Source organism: Cebidichthys violaceus, unplaced genomic scaffold, assembly GCF_023349555.1.
Source record: "Cebidichthys violaceus isolate CVI_PGR_0920_01 unplaced genomic scaffold, fCebVio1.0.p SCAF_20, whole genome shotgun sequence".
Classification (NCBI taxonomy): Eukaryota; Metazoa; Chordata; class Actinopteri; order Perciformes; family Stichaeidae; genus Cebidichthys; species Cebidichthys violaceus.
The window spans coordinates 9711306-9726877 of NW_027176373.1; the positions used below are offsets into that span (position 1 = coordinate 9711306).

The following is a 15572-nucleotide window of genomic DNA, read 5'->3' on the forward strand; positions in this document are numbered from 1 at the left end:
TTTATAACCACTAATACTGACTCAACAAACATCGATTGATACTGCGTAGAGATAATAGTAAGAAATGATTTATCCTGTTGCAGGATGTGAGAAGTTAGTAAAACAACCAAAGGGTGGAGTCATTACATAACAGAGAGTACGTACATTGCTAACATAGTTATGAGTCATCACAGGTGACTCACAGAGAAAACAGTGAACATGCCCTCTGGTCTGCAGCTTAGTCTGAGGGTAAGTCTCCAGCTTTCTTTAAATAAGAGGTAGATAAAACACACTCTCTGTCTGCCATAAGCATGAGTTATTTTATTTTAAAAAAACACTGAAAATACAGCTCATTTTTTTACATGACAGCGATATGTACAGAATATAAAACAGAAACGAAATGCTGTTAATGAGATGGCATTGAGAGGAGGTGATAATTGATTTTTGAAAAGGCACAAGGGCTGAGTATGAAGAGCTCTGTGTGACGTACGTCACTGCCACAAATGATATCGCTGGCAGGCAGAGTTCATAATTCCTGTATTTGAAGTGTCCCAAATGCAGCTGGACTCTTTGTTTTACCAACCCAAGTGTTTTTCCTCAGGCAGAAAGATGCTTCTTTAGGCACCAGTTTATTGAGTCAAGTCTTCTCGAAACACTGGCTGAACCCAAATCTACCTTTCCTGTCCCTCACTTCTCCACATACTTTATGAATGATGTTTTTAAAAAAGGAGGAAGAATTTACGGAAAGATAAATCTAGAAACTTGAGGGACATCTTTGAGCATTTACAGGAATGCGTCAACATTGCATCCAGCGGGACAATTTTATCTAAAAGGGCTCAATTTGTATATTTTGGATTTCAGTAGCATTAGGTGTCAAGTGAAACGCCTTCTAATGTAATTTACAAAAAACATCTCATACCAAATTATACTCAAAGTCATATGTTAAAGAAAGTTTGTATGATTTACAGCATTATACAAATAAAGATACATTTTTAAACAAATACTGTACATTCTACAGTAAAGCACTATACTCCCAACAACAAAGCATACTATAAACAATAAGTTATATTGACTCTAAAGGGTTAGGGTAAAAACATTTTCTTTCATGTGTCACAATTTAGAGACCAACTGTTAGTGGTCACTTTGTTTTTGGAAAACTCATGTTTCCAAAAACAAGTTAAGTTGGTCAGAAAGGATTAAATCATTTGACGCAAGACATGTAAAAACAAGAAGAGACCAAAAAAAAAAAAAAGTAGTAAACTAAAAACTGTACATGCAACAATTAAAATACATTAACATCTAAAAAGCATATTAAACCGATTGCGACTGATATGACGCAACAAAAAGCAATCTGTCCCTAACAAACAATACTTAAAAGAATATTAACAGTTCTATCAGTAGAAGTAAATAAAGTAGTAAAAACAAAGTACAGTTGAATACAATAAAAGTAAAAGTGAACTCAACAGACAAAGCTGCCAAGAACAAGTTTCAATTGAAACTAAACAAGAACCTTTGTGAGTCTTTTCACAAGAAAGTAAAAACAAAAAGGTGATGAAGATGATGAAGAAACAGATCCCCAGCTCCCAGATCAGTCAGAGGTGGACAGATTATATGAACTGAAATTGTAAATGCTCGCTAGAAGATAACTTAATGTCATTAATGTGCATGTTGAGTGCAAATCTCATCAACCTCCTCAGATCTGAAAAAATAGCTCGATGCAGCCATGCAAAGAGTATGAAACAGACAGGTGCAAATGTGTAAATGAAATCTGGAAATATCAAATTAACCAGATGGATTTTTTTGGAGAAAAATCATATTCAACCAAATATGGGTAAATCCTATGACTCCTGCAGTTAATTTCTGTTAAAAGCCTTTTAAAAACATTTTAGTTATTTGGTTTCGTTTGGAACAAAGGCCACAAAATACCTGCTAATACCATTTCAACACGTCTATAAGCAAGAAAAAAAGTGAATAATTTACGATAAGCGACTGATTTCATCCCATTTTAAAAAGGGTGCTGTGTACACCTACTGTGTGGCTGTAGTCTGGGAGCGGAGGGGCAGTAGGACAATCTGTAAGGCATGTTCTTCAGCCTCAGATACTGAACCGAACGGTGCAGATGACATCAGCGTCATCTACGTGCTACTGACCTAACTGCACGGAGACCCTGACTGACATTGTAAACCAACAGCCTCAGGGTCTGTTTACTCACAAACAAACTAGACACGCTAACTACTGAAGGCCCTGTCACTTTGCGGTGGCTTGTGCTTACTGAGGTCTAAGCTATTGATTCAAGTGTCGATCATAATGCAAGTCCTAATTTGTAGTAATGCACATAGCAGTTGTTATCTGCCCCTAGTGGCTCCACACGTGCAGCCACCAATAACTGACAGGAAGCAAAGATGAAAACCGTTAAAGTCTAACATTCTTCAAGATGACGCAAACCAGAACTTGGATGAGGAGACCCGCGGAACTCGTTGTTAGTTAGGTCCATTCATAGCATGTGTTAGAGGCAGGTAAAGATCTCCCAGAGGGCTAAGGCTAAGTACAAACAGACATATTGAAACAGACACATGGGCCAGAGAGCTGCTCTCTCACAGTGTCCAGCCATCAAGTTAATCAGCCTCCAGATCAGAGGTAAGGTGTGTGTGTGTTGTGTCGCCTCCCTTTTAAACCCAGGGCTGCGTTCCAAGCCACCTACATTGCAGCATTTGGCCGCTAGTTCAACCAGACCGCCAAAACGAGTGCAGATGCTCTGGCAACACTCCCCAGGTCTACGTCCGTGTGCATCAGGGGCTGCCTGCTTCCATGTCGCTGTCGTCCGGAGCGCCAGTATAAATCGGGCTCTTGGTCTGCAGCGCGGGCTCGTATTTACGTGGGGATGACCTTTTGGCAGCTTCACTGCTGTTCTTGATACCATAGAAGAAGTAGATGGCGAAACCTGGAGGGAAGGAGAGAGGCAATGGGAAGTTACAAAACGATCACATGAGTGTGTGTGTGTGTGTGTGTGTGTGTGTGTGTGTGTGTGTGTGTGTGTGTGTGTGTGTGTGTGTGTGTGTGCCTGTGCGTGTGTGTTACTAGAAAGGAGAATTAGTAATGTTCCAATGTACCGATAAGCATCCACACAGCGAAGCGGCACCATGTCCCCCGGTCCAGCTGCATCATGAGGTAGATGTTGACGAAAACGCTGAACAGGGGCAATGCGGGAAGCAGAGGGACCTAGAGAAACGGATGATGTGGGAAAAGGTCAGCACAGCTATTTTAAAATTCACCTGGTTTCTGCCTGAAGTGGCACTCGGTGATCGGGGAGCAATGTGTGACAAAGTACAGAAGAAGTGGGCATCGTAGCCATAAATAAATAATAACGCCAAAACGGAGAAATCTCTTTTCTGTAACACAACGGGTCTGTTTGCAGGGTTTGATCAGCGTTACCTTGAAGGTGAGAGCCTCTTTGCTCTCAGGCTGCCTGCAGATGATGACAAAACAGACGGCGCAGAGCAGGGTCAAGATGACACATGGCACCACGACGGCCGGATGGCCGGCCAGCAGCTCTTTGAGACAGTTGGCGAGGATAATGCACAGTACCGTGATAAAAAGTGCTGCGGAGAGACAAGAAGGAGACAAAGTTACTTATAATGGTGGCGGAGAGACGCAAATTTGTCTTATCAAATCAGCTCACAAGAGTCAACAACGATCTTTAGATTCCTGCCAGACACACTTACAAATAATAGCAGTGGTGGCGTAGACGATGTTCCCAGAGGTCTGCGTTGGGATCTTTCCACTCGGGCAGAAGAGCAGCTTGGTGGTAAAGGTCTCGCGAAGCGGCCTCTCCTCCGTCTCCATGCCGTACTCGTCGCCACTGTCCCCTCCACTTACAGCCACCTTCTCCCCCTCCACCAGCTCCACAAGCTTCTCCGTCTGGCTGGACGAACTCAGGGTGCCTGGCTGGTACCTGTGGTGGGAAAGGAAGTGTGTCACAGTGGGTGAAAAAACAGGGAAACTAGAAATATTGGGTTTCATTGAGTTTAGTCCAAAGCCAATATGAGGTTGTTTTATCTGTACACAGATTGTGATACAAATATATTCTTTAAACTGGCTTTATTGCTACCAGCACCTAGAGAATATTTAACACATGATTACAACTTTGAGAGTGTGCTTGTGCTTGCAGAGAATAAAGGTGCTTACCTGAGGATGAGGACACAGATGGCCACTAAAGAGTACGCCAACAGAGTTCCAATGGACATGAGGTCAACCAGAGCTGCCAGGTCGAACAGCAAGGCCATCAGAGCTGTAAGGAGAAGAAAAAAAATAATAATAATAAAAAAAACTGATTTCTTAGAACATTTACACTGTTACACATCTCTGTAAAGTCAGAAAGAGGAACAAAGAACTTCACTGGCTCAGATTAAATGTACGAAACCAGCATCTGTCTTTTGCAGTTTTAAGAAGCAGTGAGCTTACCCGCAACAACGCCAGACGCAATGGTAGCCAGGAGCGGAGTCTTGGTGCGAGGGTTCATCCTGGACAGAATACGGAACAGCAGCCCATCTTCCGCCATGGCATAGATAACACGGGGCATGGGGAACATAGAGCCGAGGAGGCTGAGAGAAGATCAATAGTTAGTACTGAACGTAGATATTTTAAAAGATTTTATACGCTGGGAAAGCAAGAGTACAATTTCCCTCCTTACCTGGTGGACAGGGCGCAGAGAGAGCCCACAGCCACGATGTATCTGGCTGGAGACCAGCCGACGTAGTTGAAGGCCTCGGGCAGAGGACTCTGGGTGTCCAGCTGGTAGTACGGCATCATGAGGGTTAGAGCGGCGGACACACCAAAGTAGGCAAAAAAACAGATCAGCAGCGAGGCGACGATGCCAATGGGAATGGAACGCATGGGGTTCTTTGCTTCTTCACCTGAAGACAACAAAACAAAAAGAGGATCAGTTGATAGGAAGCGTTCACATGAAACAATGCGAACAGACCGACCAATCATGTTTTTTATGCTTGTTAAGCACGTAAATGTGTTGCAGTCTTCATAGCACATTAATAACAGGTCTAGACACAGTAGGTGCAAAACGTTACACAACAGGTGTTGCATCAGCCCAGCGCTGTTCAAAGATGATGTGGAACAAATCCCAGATGTTCTTATGTAACACTGAATGAAAACACATCAGAAGCGAACGCCCCCCCTCATGTCTGAACGATACTAACTTCCCATGACACAGAGTTTGTGCATATCCAACAAGAAAGCATGGGAAGCAACTTGTCTTTTTCCTGTTTATATTGCTATTTTTGTGAACCCCGTCTTTACATTGCCTCCGATGTAATTATTAAAACCACTCACTTGTTGTGGCGATGCAGTCGAAGCCCACGAAGGCGTAGAAGCAGGTGGCAGCACCAGACAGGACTCCAGTCAAGCCAAACGGAGCGAAGCCACCCACACCAAATTCCTCCTCGACTCTGAGCGACAAGAGACACTTAGCAATCAGACACGGGCGAAACAGCGAAACGATGAGTTAATTTACTGGCAGCGGTGAAATACTCACTTCGGAAGCCTGCTGCTGTTGGTGTCGTTTATGAAGCTGATGTAGTCTTCCTCCGTCAGGTTCCAGTTGGCTGAGTCCCCCTTAACAAAGCCAGAGATGATCACGAAGCCCAGAACCACCAGATTGATGCCCGTGAAGATCTTATTCACCAGCGCCGATTCGTTCACGCCGAAGGCCAGAAGTCCTGAGGACAGAGAGGAGAGGGGTGAGGAGAGTTCATATTTCAGCCCAAGAACAACATGTCCTGCTATGTGGGTGGATGTGTTTGTACTTCATAGCGCCCAACAAACCATGAGTCAGCGACACCAATTATTTATTTTTTTCTAACACAGTTACTGGCATGCCACACGCTGCAATGTTAGTGTGACAACTGTTCTGGCCGTTATGCAATGTTTTAGTACAATGCTGACAATGAAATGCATTTCTTAATTTGTTCTTTCCCATCATATTCACCCTGTGACCCTCAGGTTGGGAACCACTGAGAATAAGGACTGACGATGAGCAGGGGGCGCACTCACCAGAGAGCAGCAGGACCAGGATGAGCGCGAACAGGTCCGGGTACTCTGCCAGCACATTCCCGGGCACCTTCATTGTCATGGAGGCTTTAAAGAAGCCAGAGATCTTTTGTTCAACCAAGCTGTCAAACGTTGAGCTCCACGCCCTGGCAACACTGGCCGTACCTTTTAAAAAAAGAAGACAGACACTTAGTTAAGTCAACAAGGTAGTGATTAAATGAAAACAACTCCACTGAAGCTTAAAAAAAGCTCACCTATTACATAGGAGAGGATGAGGTTCCACCCAGTGATGAAGGCCCAGATTTCTCCGACTGTCACGTAGCTGTAAAGGTACGCCGAGCCCGTTTTGGGGACACGGGCACCAAATTCAGCGTAGCACAGGCCGGCCAACATGGAGGACAGAGCGGCAATGAGGAAGCAGAGGACAATAGCCGGACCTGCCTTTTCTCGGGCGACCTCACCAGCGAGGACGTAAACACCGGCGCCGAGTGTGGAGCCCACGCCCAAGGCAATGAGGTCCAGTGTAGACAGGCAGCGGGCAAACCGGGTCTCTTCACAAGAGCAGTCTAGGGCCCGGCGGCGCAGCAGGATTTTGCCAAAGTTGGCCAGCTTGGCAGCCATATTTGCTGTGACTGTGTGTGTGTGTGTGTGTGTGTGTGTGTGTGTGTGTGTGTGTGTGCGTGGACGCTGAACCAGGCGGTGTTTTAAATCCTTCTGGTGTGGGTGTGTGTGTGTGCGATCGACACAGCTCAGACTGAACACGTGTGACTGATCTGAGAGTAGAAGTACTTTGGGCAGATGGGTAGTTAAAGCAAGTACTTGTTGCTTATTGATCCGTAAGTATAGGTGGGAAGACTTGGGCAACAGTCACTCAAGCACGCAGAACAAGAAGTGGCAGGTCTGTGGTTACGGTGTTTTGCAGCAGCAGATTAGGACCTGTGTGAAAACACAAGAAAACAGGAGCTCAACACAGGGAACTATTCAGTCAGTGCCAAAGCTTACATTTCACACAGATCTGTGTGCTGTGCAGCAGGATTATCGTGTAATTTCTTTCCAGGAAAAGTGTTTAAACTGCAGGGAAACCATGGAGGGGTTAAGTTAATAAAAAAAACAAAAAAAACAAAACAAAACACAAGTGCTCAAAGATTGTCACCTCGACATTGTCTCTCCAACCAGGGCTGTACAAATCAACTTCACAACTTCGTAGCATAGGTTTATTTAAGTTTGACACCACGCACTGTGCCTGAGTGAGTTTAGGTGCTTTTGAAGTGAACCCAGGTAGCACCAGCGATGTTGGAAACTTTACTGGAATATTGTTCTCCTCTTCCGCAAAAAGGGGAATAGGCAGGTTAGCTGAGACAAAAAAAAAACAAGAACACACGTTTCACTACACGAGAACCTGTATAAATACCAGTTACGCAACTTCGAAGAATTCCAACCTCCACCTCTAACAGCACAGTAACACAACATGAGACAAGGTAGAGCATAGAAATGATATCATGGAGACCAAAGAAAACCTAATCCCACGTGACTTAATTTCGCCTCAACAAATAAACCTGGCGTAGTACGCGCCCATATGAAAACACATGAACACCTCGTCCAATTCCTCAGCACTCCCTCTACTATGAGAAAGAGCACAATACTACGTGTGTTGTTTCAACAGACGGATGCCTACAGGGAGAAGCCTGGGAACGCCGGAGGCTGTGAAGCGATGATATGGTTGAATTCTGCAAGCTAATATCAACAAGGGAGAGGAGGACAGCGTGAACCAGCAGCTCGATAAGGTTAACCAGCTGCACTGGGAGAAGCTACAGATTAAAAAATACACTGCATCTATAAAAACTGGCCCTTACCCCCATTTAAAAGCCACAAGGAAGGTCGTTTCAGAGCCTTATTCGGCTCATTCCACCGCTTCGTTAACATGTTATCCGTTCTACTAATTGGGCCAAACTCATACGAATAACCAACACCGCTGCCGGGATGATTGGTCTCCTCACACCCAACCTAGCAGAGCTCAACAATAAGGCCGTTAACCTCAATAAAACAGGATTTCACACATCGACTCAATCACCACCTCACCCTACTGCCGCCTGTGTGCAGGTTCAGAGCACCTGATCTCTGCAGCCCTAAACAGGCCTCGCTGATGACGCACATAGTAGTCACTGTTCCTTAATCGTAATGCAGTGCACAGTTACATTGATCATTGTCACATTGCATCATCAGTGATTTAAAGAAAAACAACTGATAAAATGATCCTCAAGGACAACGGCAGCACATTTTACGTCAGTAGTAAGAGCATGTTGACTTCATTACAGGGTGAATGATAATGATTGCACCTAAACACACCACACATAGACAAGAGCAAGAGCAGCTCATAACAGGCCAAGGACACATCTGACGAGCACAGACGCAATGTTTTTCTTTGGATGTCGATAGGCTCAACGATATAACTATCTCACACTGCGTATTACGGTTCAAATTGACATACTACTATCGAAGTTTGGATTTGTGGAGGTTATACGGAAAGTTTTTATCTGTAAATGTCATTTCATGACATGAGCTGTGGAGAAAAACCGCTGGCGCTTAAACAGGTTACACCCGTTGGTTCACTCCACCTTGGTGAACTGCTCCACCAAGATTAGACAACGTCCTCCTTCATGCAGCTGCTCCTGCTGAGGGACTCACTGAGATTAAACACAAATGTAAATACTACATACACTCCTCTAATTACTGTATTCAGAGTGAACAATTTTTAAGACAGAAAGCAGGAGCCATGTAGGCTACTTTTTTTTTTATTATCGAGGGAGGTGCAATTTTGCAGGGTTAAAAATGTCACAAAATAAAGTTGACTTTATAAATGTTGGACTACCGATCTATTGATCAATCAAATATTTCAAAAAGGAGTTTCAGTTATAACTCTTGAGTCAAAAGATTGAGCTGCCGAGACTAAAAAGCAGCCGTAAAATAACCTTGTGGCTGAAGGAAAGTTTCCATTTTGCGATGTATAGTTAGATATTTGACAATGCTAATATATGTAGCAGAAATAACATGGCTCATCGAGTTATGCAACCATAGAGCTGTGTTGTTGTTGTTTGTCAAAAGGTGGCATTCAAAACAAAGCCATGTGTTTTGTATTGCAATAGACGGAGGAGCAGCAACAAGCTGTAATGAGGTTAGCGGGTTTGTTCTTCTCCAGATAATCCTCTTAGAGAGACCGTGGCAGCAGTTGCAGCAATGCTAAGTCAAGAAACAGGACCGTTATCCCAGAAGCCTGCTGGAACCGGAGCACTACTGGCCCGAATCGTTGGTCATAGTCCTCCAACATAAAGAGCCTTTTAATTTGTTCCATTTCAAAATAAACTTGAATATACTCTGGTTGTGGGTTTGCAGAAGAAATTAACTAAGGGTACAACACTGTTTCCAATTTATTACCTAGACTGTGCCGGCCCTCCAAAGTCTATTTTGTCCCGCCATGGTTTCAGAATGAATCGCATATATTTTTTGGCTTCTCAATGGGTCTGTTGGCTGGTGCGCAGCGACCGCCTCTAGTTAGGCGCGAAAAAAGTGGCTCGTGGTTCCGGCCATGTCACCTTAACAGCTACCTTCGTTCGGACTTCGTCTCTTCCTGGAACCGCAAGTTCAGCAACCCACCCATGACGCTTTTGCAGTGTCTTCAACATTAATATGTATACAGCCAATGTTAATGATTCAGTTATTTACTAGAGTGCAGTGTAAAAATACTTTGCTACAAGTAAAAAGTCCTGCATTCTAACTTTTACTTTCACTAACCAAAAGTACAAAAGTATTGGTTTCAAATATCTTTAGAGTAAAAGTATACACATTTTGCAGAATGGCCCATTTTAAATAATATATTCACGGTAGGCCTATATCATTGGATTATAATTATCAACGTATTAATGTGTTAATCACTTTAATGTTTGTGCTGGTAAAGGTGGAGCAAATTTCAAAGACTTTATATACTTTATAATTAGGCTATATACTACTTAGTACACATCATAGTTAATTAGTTGATTTTTGTGTTGTACTAAGAATGTGAATCTGCAAAGTAGCCCAACTAGAAACTAATATTGTCAAATAAATGTAGTGAAGTTGAAAGTACAACATTTCCCCCTTAAGTTCTTCAGTAAACTAAATGTACTTGGTTACACTCTACTTTCTAGAACCAGACAGTAACATGAATCAACAAACTGAAAATGGCTGCAGGTAACGCACTATTCTTTTCATGTGGGTTACACAGTAGAGCTCACCGATGGCACATTCGTGAGACAACGCAGTGCAAACTGGCATACAGTCAAATCTGCCCCGCTTATACACATGGGCACCCACGTGAAAACCACAAGGAAAAGATTAGAAACTAGGTGACGTGAAAGAGGCATCGAACCGGGTGGGGGCTCGAGCATCGCTTTAATGAGACCACCCTTAAGGGAGGTCTGCATTTTTTAAACCGTACGGTGTCTGCAAACATGGAAGAAAATCTTACTGTGAAAGCAAAATACAAAAGACATTTCCCAACAAATGATATTCTTTTCTTTCTATTTCTTTTTATTTTAATTTGTCCCAATATTATGTTTTCACAGCTTCACAGCTTGCATAGCTTCAGTGAAGCATTTTTGTCCCGCTTCGTAAAAAGGTGTGGACGCTGTGGGTTTGAACCCCCGAGGAGATCACAGCCAGCTGGGCACAGTAGTTTAGTAATAAATGTTTACTGACACAACATCGACACTCTCAGATCTCACTTCCTGGTGTGTGAGTGGAAAATGCTACTGGAATGTCACACCAATTGGAGCGGGAGAATATCCACCGTGTACCAGTTTCCCATCAGTCTTCAGAGGGCTGAGTGTTTATTGTTGGCTGCTCTCTGTGTTGTTTGTATTTCATTGTTTGACAGTATTTGTCTTTTTTTTTTTTCTCTCAACACTTAACTGTACTAGGCAGGATATTCTCTTTTGAAATGGTAAGACTAGAGGAGCTTTGATAAAGAGGTTATGTTGATTTTACGGTATTAATAGAATATTGCCATTGTACTGAAACATTGCGAGAGCTTTTATCCTGTGTGCTGTGAAAAAGAACAGGCCAAAATTAGACCACAACATGATCTACAGCTGAAAGGCTTTTTTTCTGCCTTCTTATTTAAAACGGTCCAACGTACCGTGTGACCCAAAACTTCGCACAAACTGAGGAGCAGGCATGTTCTGCCTGAAGCACTTTAACTTTGGTTTTTAACTGGACACGTGGTATGAAAAAAACTTGATAGCACAACAAAAATAGACGTGGAAGGCTTTAGTCACTCTTTCACCCCGCCCATCTTAGAGTCACACATTTAATAAGTGTGAGAATGCATTTCGGCCTAACCTCTGACCCACGTGAACAACCAGTCTCACTGTTCCACACAGTCGGCCTGTTCTCTGGATCAGTGTTTCACTTCTTCTCTTTACTGCCTGTCCGGTGGAGTGACGGATGGGCCCGATACGTCCGTCCGCCTCCTCAGCACTCAAACCAAGTTATCGGGTATCACTGCATTAATAGCGTCAGACTCAGTGCAGCGTCAGACTCTGAAGCTCCTCCGCCGCACACCATTTATGGATGAAAATAAGAGATGTGTGGCGTTTTTTGATTTTTTTTTTTTATTGCTTTGAAGTAGAATAATCACAAGTAAGTCTTAGATCCTGCTCTGAGTATATAGTATATTTCCCCTTTCCAGGACAGTGGAGTTCCTCTATGAAGCAAACTTAAGCAAGTTAACCATTGTCATGGTGCATCTTTACCAAATTGTTAATAGTTAGTCATGTCAGTGGTAGTTATCAATGTGTAGTATTTGCAGATAAGATAAGCACTCCTCACCCTTTAGAAAGAAGCATGGCTTTGCTTAGACTTGCATATGCCAATGTGTGTAGTGCCACAAATTATAATAAGTGTTGCAACATTTAATCAATCCAGCATGTCTTGCACAAGAGCACTGATACACATCCCTTTACATTCCAATAAAACAATACTGTATTACAATCTAAACTATATATTGTGTCTTCTCAAAGTGTGCACGGAATTACAGTTTAAAGCTCAAGTTTAAATCCCTAAAAATAATAATATTCCTGGTGACAACACAACTGTCTGTTAATTTGTGGGGCCAGCAGCTGAAGAAAAGGGAACAACGTGTTCAGTGCCCCGTGGGGCGGACATCCATAGGAAGAGGTGAATGTGAACTTGTGTAACCCTGGAAGGTACGCTGCATCATGACGGGCTGCACAGAGTCAGCGACTCTGTTCTCAGGCACCTCACGCACACACAAACCAACAATGGTCTTCCAGGCGTTTGAAGCTATAAACAGTATTTCTTTTGAGCCAGAAATGTGTTTGCATGAGATACATACTTTAGGTTCACATTAAGGCTGTGTGTGTGACCGCTGAGACCGAACTGAACGACCCTTAAAGTCACCTGGCTGAAAAAGCACTCCTGCCAAAAAAACTGCTGCGTGCTGTGAGATGGAATGTGATAAACTACGGATCTGTTCCCTTTCCCATGCCGCCCGATGTCAGAACCATTAACATGAACGTCCACAAGAACATAAGTAACCGACACATTCAAAGAGGATAACCTATCAGCTGAATGCCAAGATATGTCTGCTAAAGTACGCAGGTTAGAAAAGATTAAGCCACGTATGCAGAAAAACGTGACAGCAGTGCTCCGTGTAATTTTTCCCTCCCAGCATTTAATTATGCTCCGACTAGTTAGAAACTGGCTGCCACATTTCCCAGCCTCTCATATAAATATTTTCACGATAAAAAATAAACACAATAAACATGCATTTTGCTAAATCGGCCAATTTGTCAAATCAAAATCTTGACTTGATGATAATTGAACTTAAGAAATGACGAGCCAGAAACGGCCAGCACTCCCACTCCCTGATCCCCAAGAGGTAAATTTGCTCAAGAGGATGCAACAACTTCAGTGCAACAGGCCTCCTCCTACATATCAAACATTGTGAAAGAGACCCACCATTACTCCTGGTTATTTGTATTTCTGAAATGTTAAACAGGGTGCAACAGTTACAGTGCAATAAACAGTTTCCAATATTAAGTTGAACCCCATCAAGGTAAATATACCTCTCAGTTTAATGCAATCGCTCTAAAAACGACCACATTGGATCAATACCTCTTGAAAGATAAAATGACATCCTTCAAGGTGGAATGTTTGTGTTATGTGATGGACTGCATTTTTTTGCAAGGTGTACCTAAGATATTACGCCCTGGTACATTCCTAAAAACAATCTGACATGTTTTAACTGGTTAAAACATGAAAATAACCTGGTAAATCTGGGGCTGTCACAATATAATTGGACAATAATAAAAAAAAAATTAACAATCAATAGCAACAGCAAGGACAGGCAATGACAAAAACCCTGAACATATCAGCCTTTCTTTTGGCTTTTAATAGGTTTGTTCTTTACTGTACTGAGCTGGAACTACCGAAGTGTAAATTAAGCCTAGATTAAAAAAAAAGAAAAAAAGAGGGTGACATGTGGCTACCTGGTTAGTGCAACAACGTCTCCACTCCCACTAATCCACCTGACCACAGCTAATCAGGTCGGGATCACGTTACACACCCAGACTCTCTACTATTGTGTTTACTAACACAGTAATAACGCTACCTTTTTAATTAATGGAGTGGCTTCAAATCGGCTGATGCAACCCAAGCATGGTTAACACACCCAGGACACGGACGATGTTGCTAGTGAACTTTACCCGGAAGAAGGACTCACTGTGACCACAATCGACAATGTTTGGTATCAAGGCAACTAACTATAGGTGCTAAATTAATTTACACTTAAACTAACCTTATTTATGGGCAGTGTCAGATATACTAGGCGCTGTTCAGCTGTCCATCTGTCAGGGAAGGAGACACCAGCTAGCTACGTGGCTATGCTCGGTTCTCGAGTGGTGGAGATGTTGCCTTCGTAGGTTACGGAAACATCATTATTGCCCAATGTACACACAGACCTGGTGCTTGTGGAGTTTGTCTGGTACAAGGTTATAGCGGACACAGATGGCAGACCATTAACGTTAATTGGTCAATGTTGTACCAGAATTCAGAGTTATATATCTTGATACAGAGTCTGTTTTGTTTAGCGAAAATTCATTGAATTGGTAGAAATTCGGGGGTCTTTGAACGCAGCACTACGATCATCCCACACCTCGGTCGTACGCCCTTCTCGCGGGGTGCGTTATCCGTCTAGGACCACCAGGACCAAAACATTGAATGGGAACCCCGAATGAAAACACACGGAAACGTGTCGAGCCGTTTGTTTGATTTCTATTTTTTAAAGTTGTAACGTTTCCCCCTGCAAAGGTCACCTCATCAAATGTCTACTTTCTACTCTATTGTGGTTTCCCGTGCGCGCGCCCGACTGACTAACCCATTCCCCGCTCATATGCCAAATTTATGCCACCAAACATTACTGTGAATGAACTGAAAACGTGTGTAAAACCGCTCGGCTTGTGCGGCACGTTGTGTTCATTGTAAACGTTAGTGCACCAATACAACTGATAACACACGAGGGAGGATTGCATCAGACAACCAACACGTCCGGATACATTGAACGATACGGTCGGATAAAACGTCATCACTTTGGATAAAATAAAATGTGAAATGGTATGAATGAAAGGTGATGAAAAGCATTACCTTTAATGTCTTCTGGGTGATAGCAGTGAACAGAGCTGTGAGCGTGGTCGCTGATGAAATATCCCGCTCTGTTGAGCGTGTGCGTGCTTTTGATCCGCCGCGAGGGGCGGGGTACGTACTAACAAACTGACGCAACTGGGAGGCGGAGCTTTCCACTGTTGAATGGAAATACAGACGTAAGAATGTATGAATATACAAATATATATATATAGATAAAGGTGCAGCGATCTGATATACATATGTAAGCTTGAACGACAAAGCAAATATGATTAAGTAAAACAAGTGTTTAAGATACAGAAAACGAGTACACGAGAGAGAGAGAGAGAGAAAGAGAGAGAGAGAGAGAGAGAGAGAGAGAGAGAGTGTGTGTGTGTGTGTGTGTGTGTGTGTGTGTGTGTGTGTGTGTGTGTGTGTGTGTGAGTGAGTGAGAGTGTGCTTTTCCATAGTAGGAATGCCCATATATGGAACCCCCGCGTCAGCGTCCTCCCCCTGTGAGAGCTATGTACAGGCCCTGGCGCTCCACTCTCTCCACTATATCCGCTGTTGCTTTGTTCTACAGATTCAAAGAAAAGGAGGGAAACCCAAACTATTTCTTTCATATGCATTTGCACTTAGTGACCTGGGAATGGTGAAGGGTCAGTGGTGGCGTCAAAACACAAACTTTACACATGTTATTCTCGTGTCACTCACTGAGTGAAGCGTCATCATACAAAATGTCATCTCGGAATCTGCCATGCTGTGACATCATGCATGTAAATGAGGGGGCACAAAAACTTACTTCAAAATAATGTGGGCTGATGCAACATAAACTCAATGTAGCATCAGAGTTGAATTAG

The 15572-nt window shown here is 43.1% G+C and overlaps 1 protein-coding gene across 2 annotated transcripts; it reads right to left on the bottom strand.

The window, feature by feature from the left end:
* Positions 1 to 285: 285 nt before the first annotated feature.
* On the bottom strand, positions 286 to 14822 carry slc7a3a (solute carrier family 7 member 3a). Of its 2 annotated transcripts, none has more exons than XM_068716178.1 (12): positions 14737 to 14822; positions 6294 to 6975; positions 6043 to 6204; positions 5525 to 5708; positions 5323 to 5438; positions 4670 to 4892; positions 4441 to 4580; positions 4165 to 4267; positions 3702 to 3931; positions 3412 to 3578; positions 3090 to 3198; positions 286 to 2920 (listed from the first exon to the last, which is right to left on the bottom strand). In XM_068716178.1, exons 2-12 carry the CDS (start codon positions 6658 to 6660, stop codon positions 2769 to 2771), a joined length of 1953 nt encoding a protein of 650 aa, XP_068572279.1. In that variant the 5' UTR covers positions 6661 to 6975; positions 14737 to 14822; the 3' UTR covers positions 286 to 2768. The 2 variants fall into 2 exon arrangements, with proteins under 2 accessions (XP_068572279.1, XP_068572281.1); XM_068716180.1 differs by lacking the exon at positions 14737 to 14822 and adding an exon at positions 13892 to 13992.
* Between the last annotated feature and the right edge of the window lie 750 nt (positions 14823 to 15572).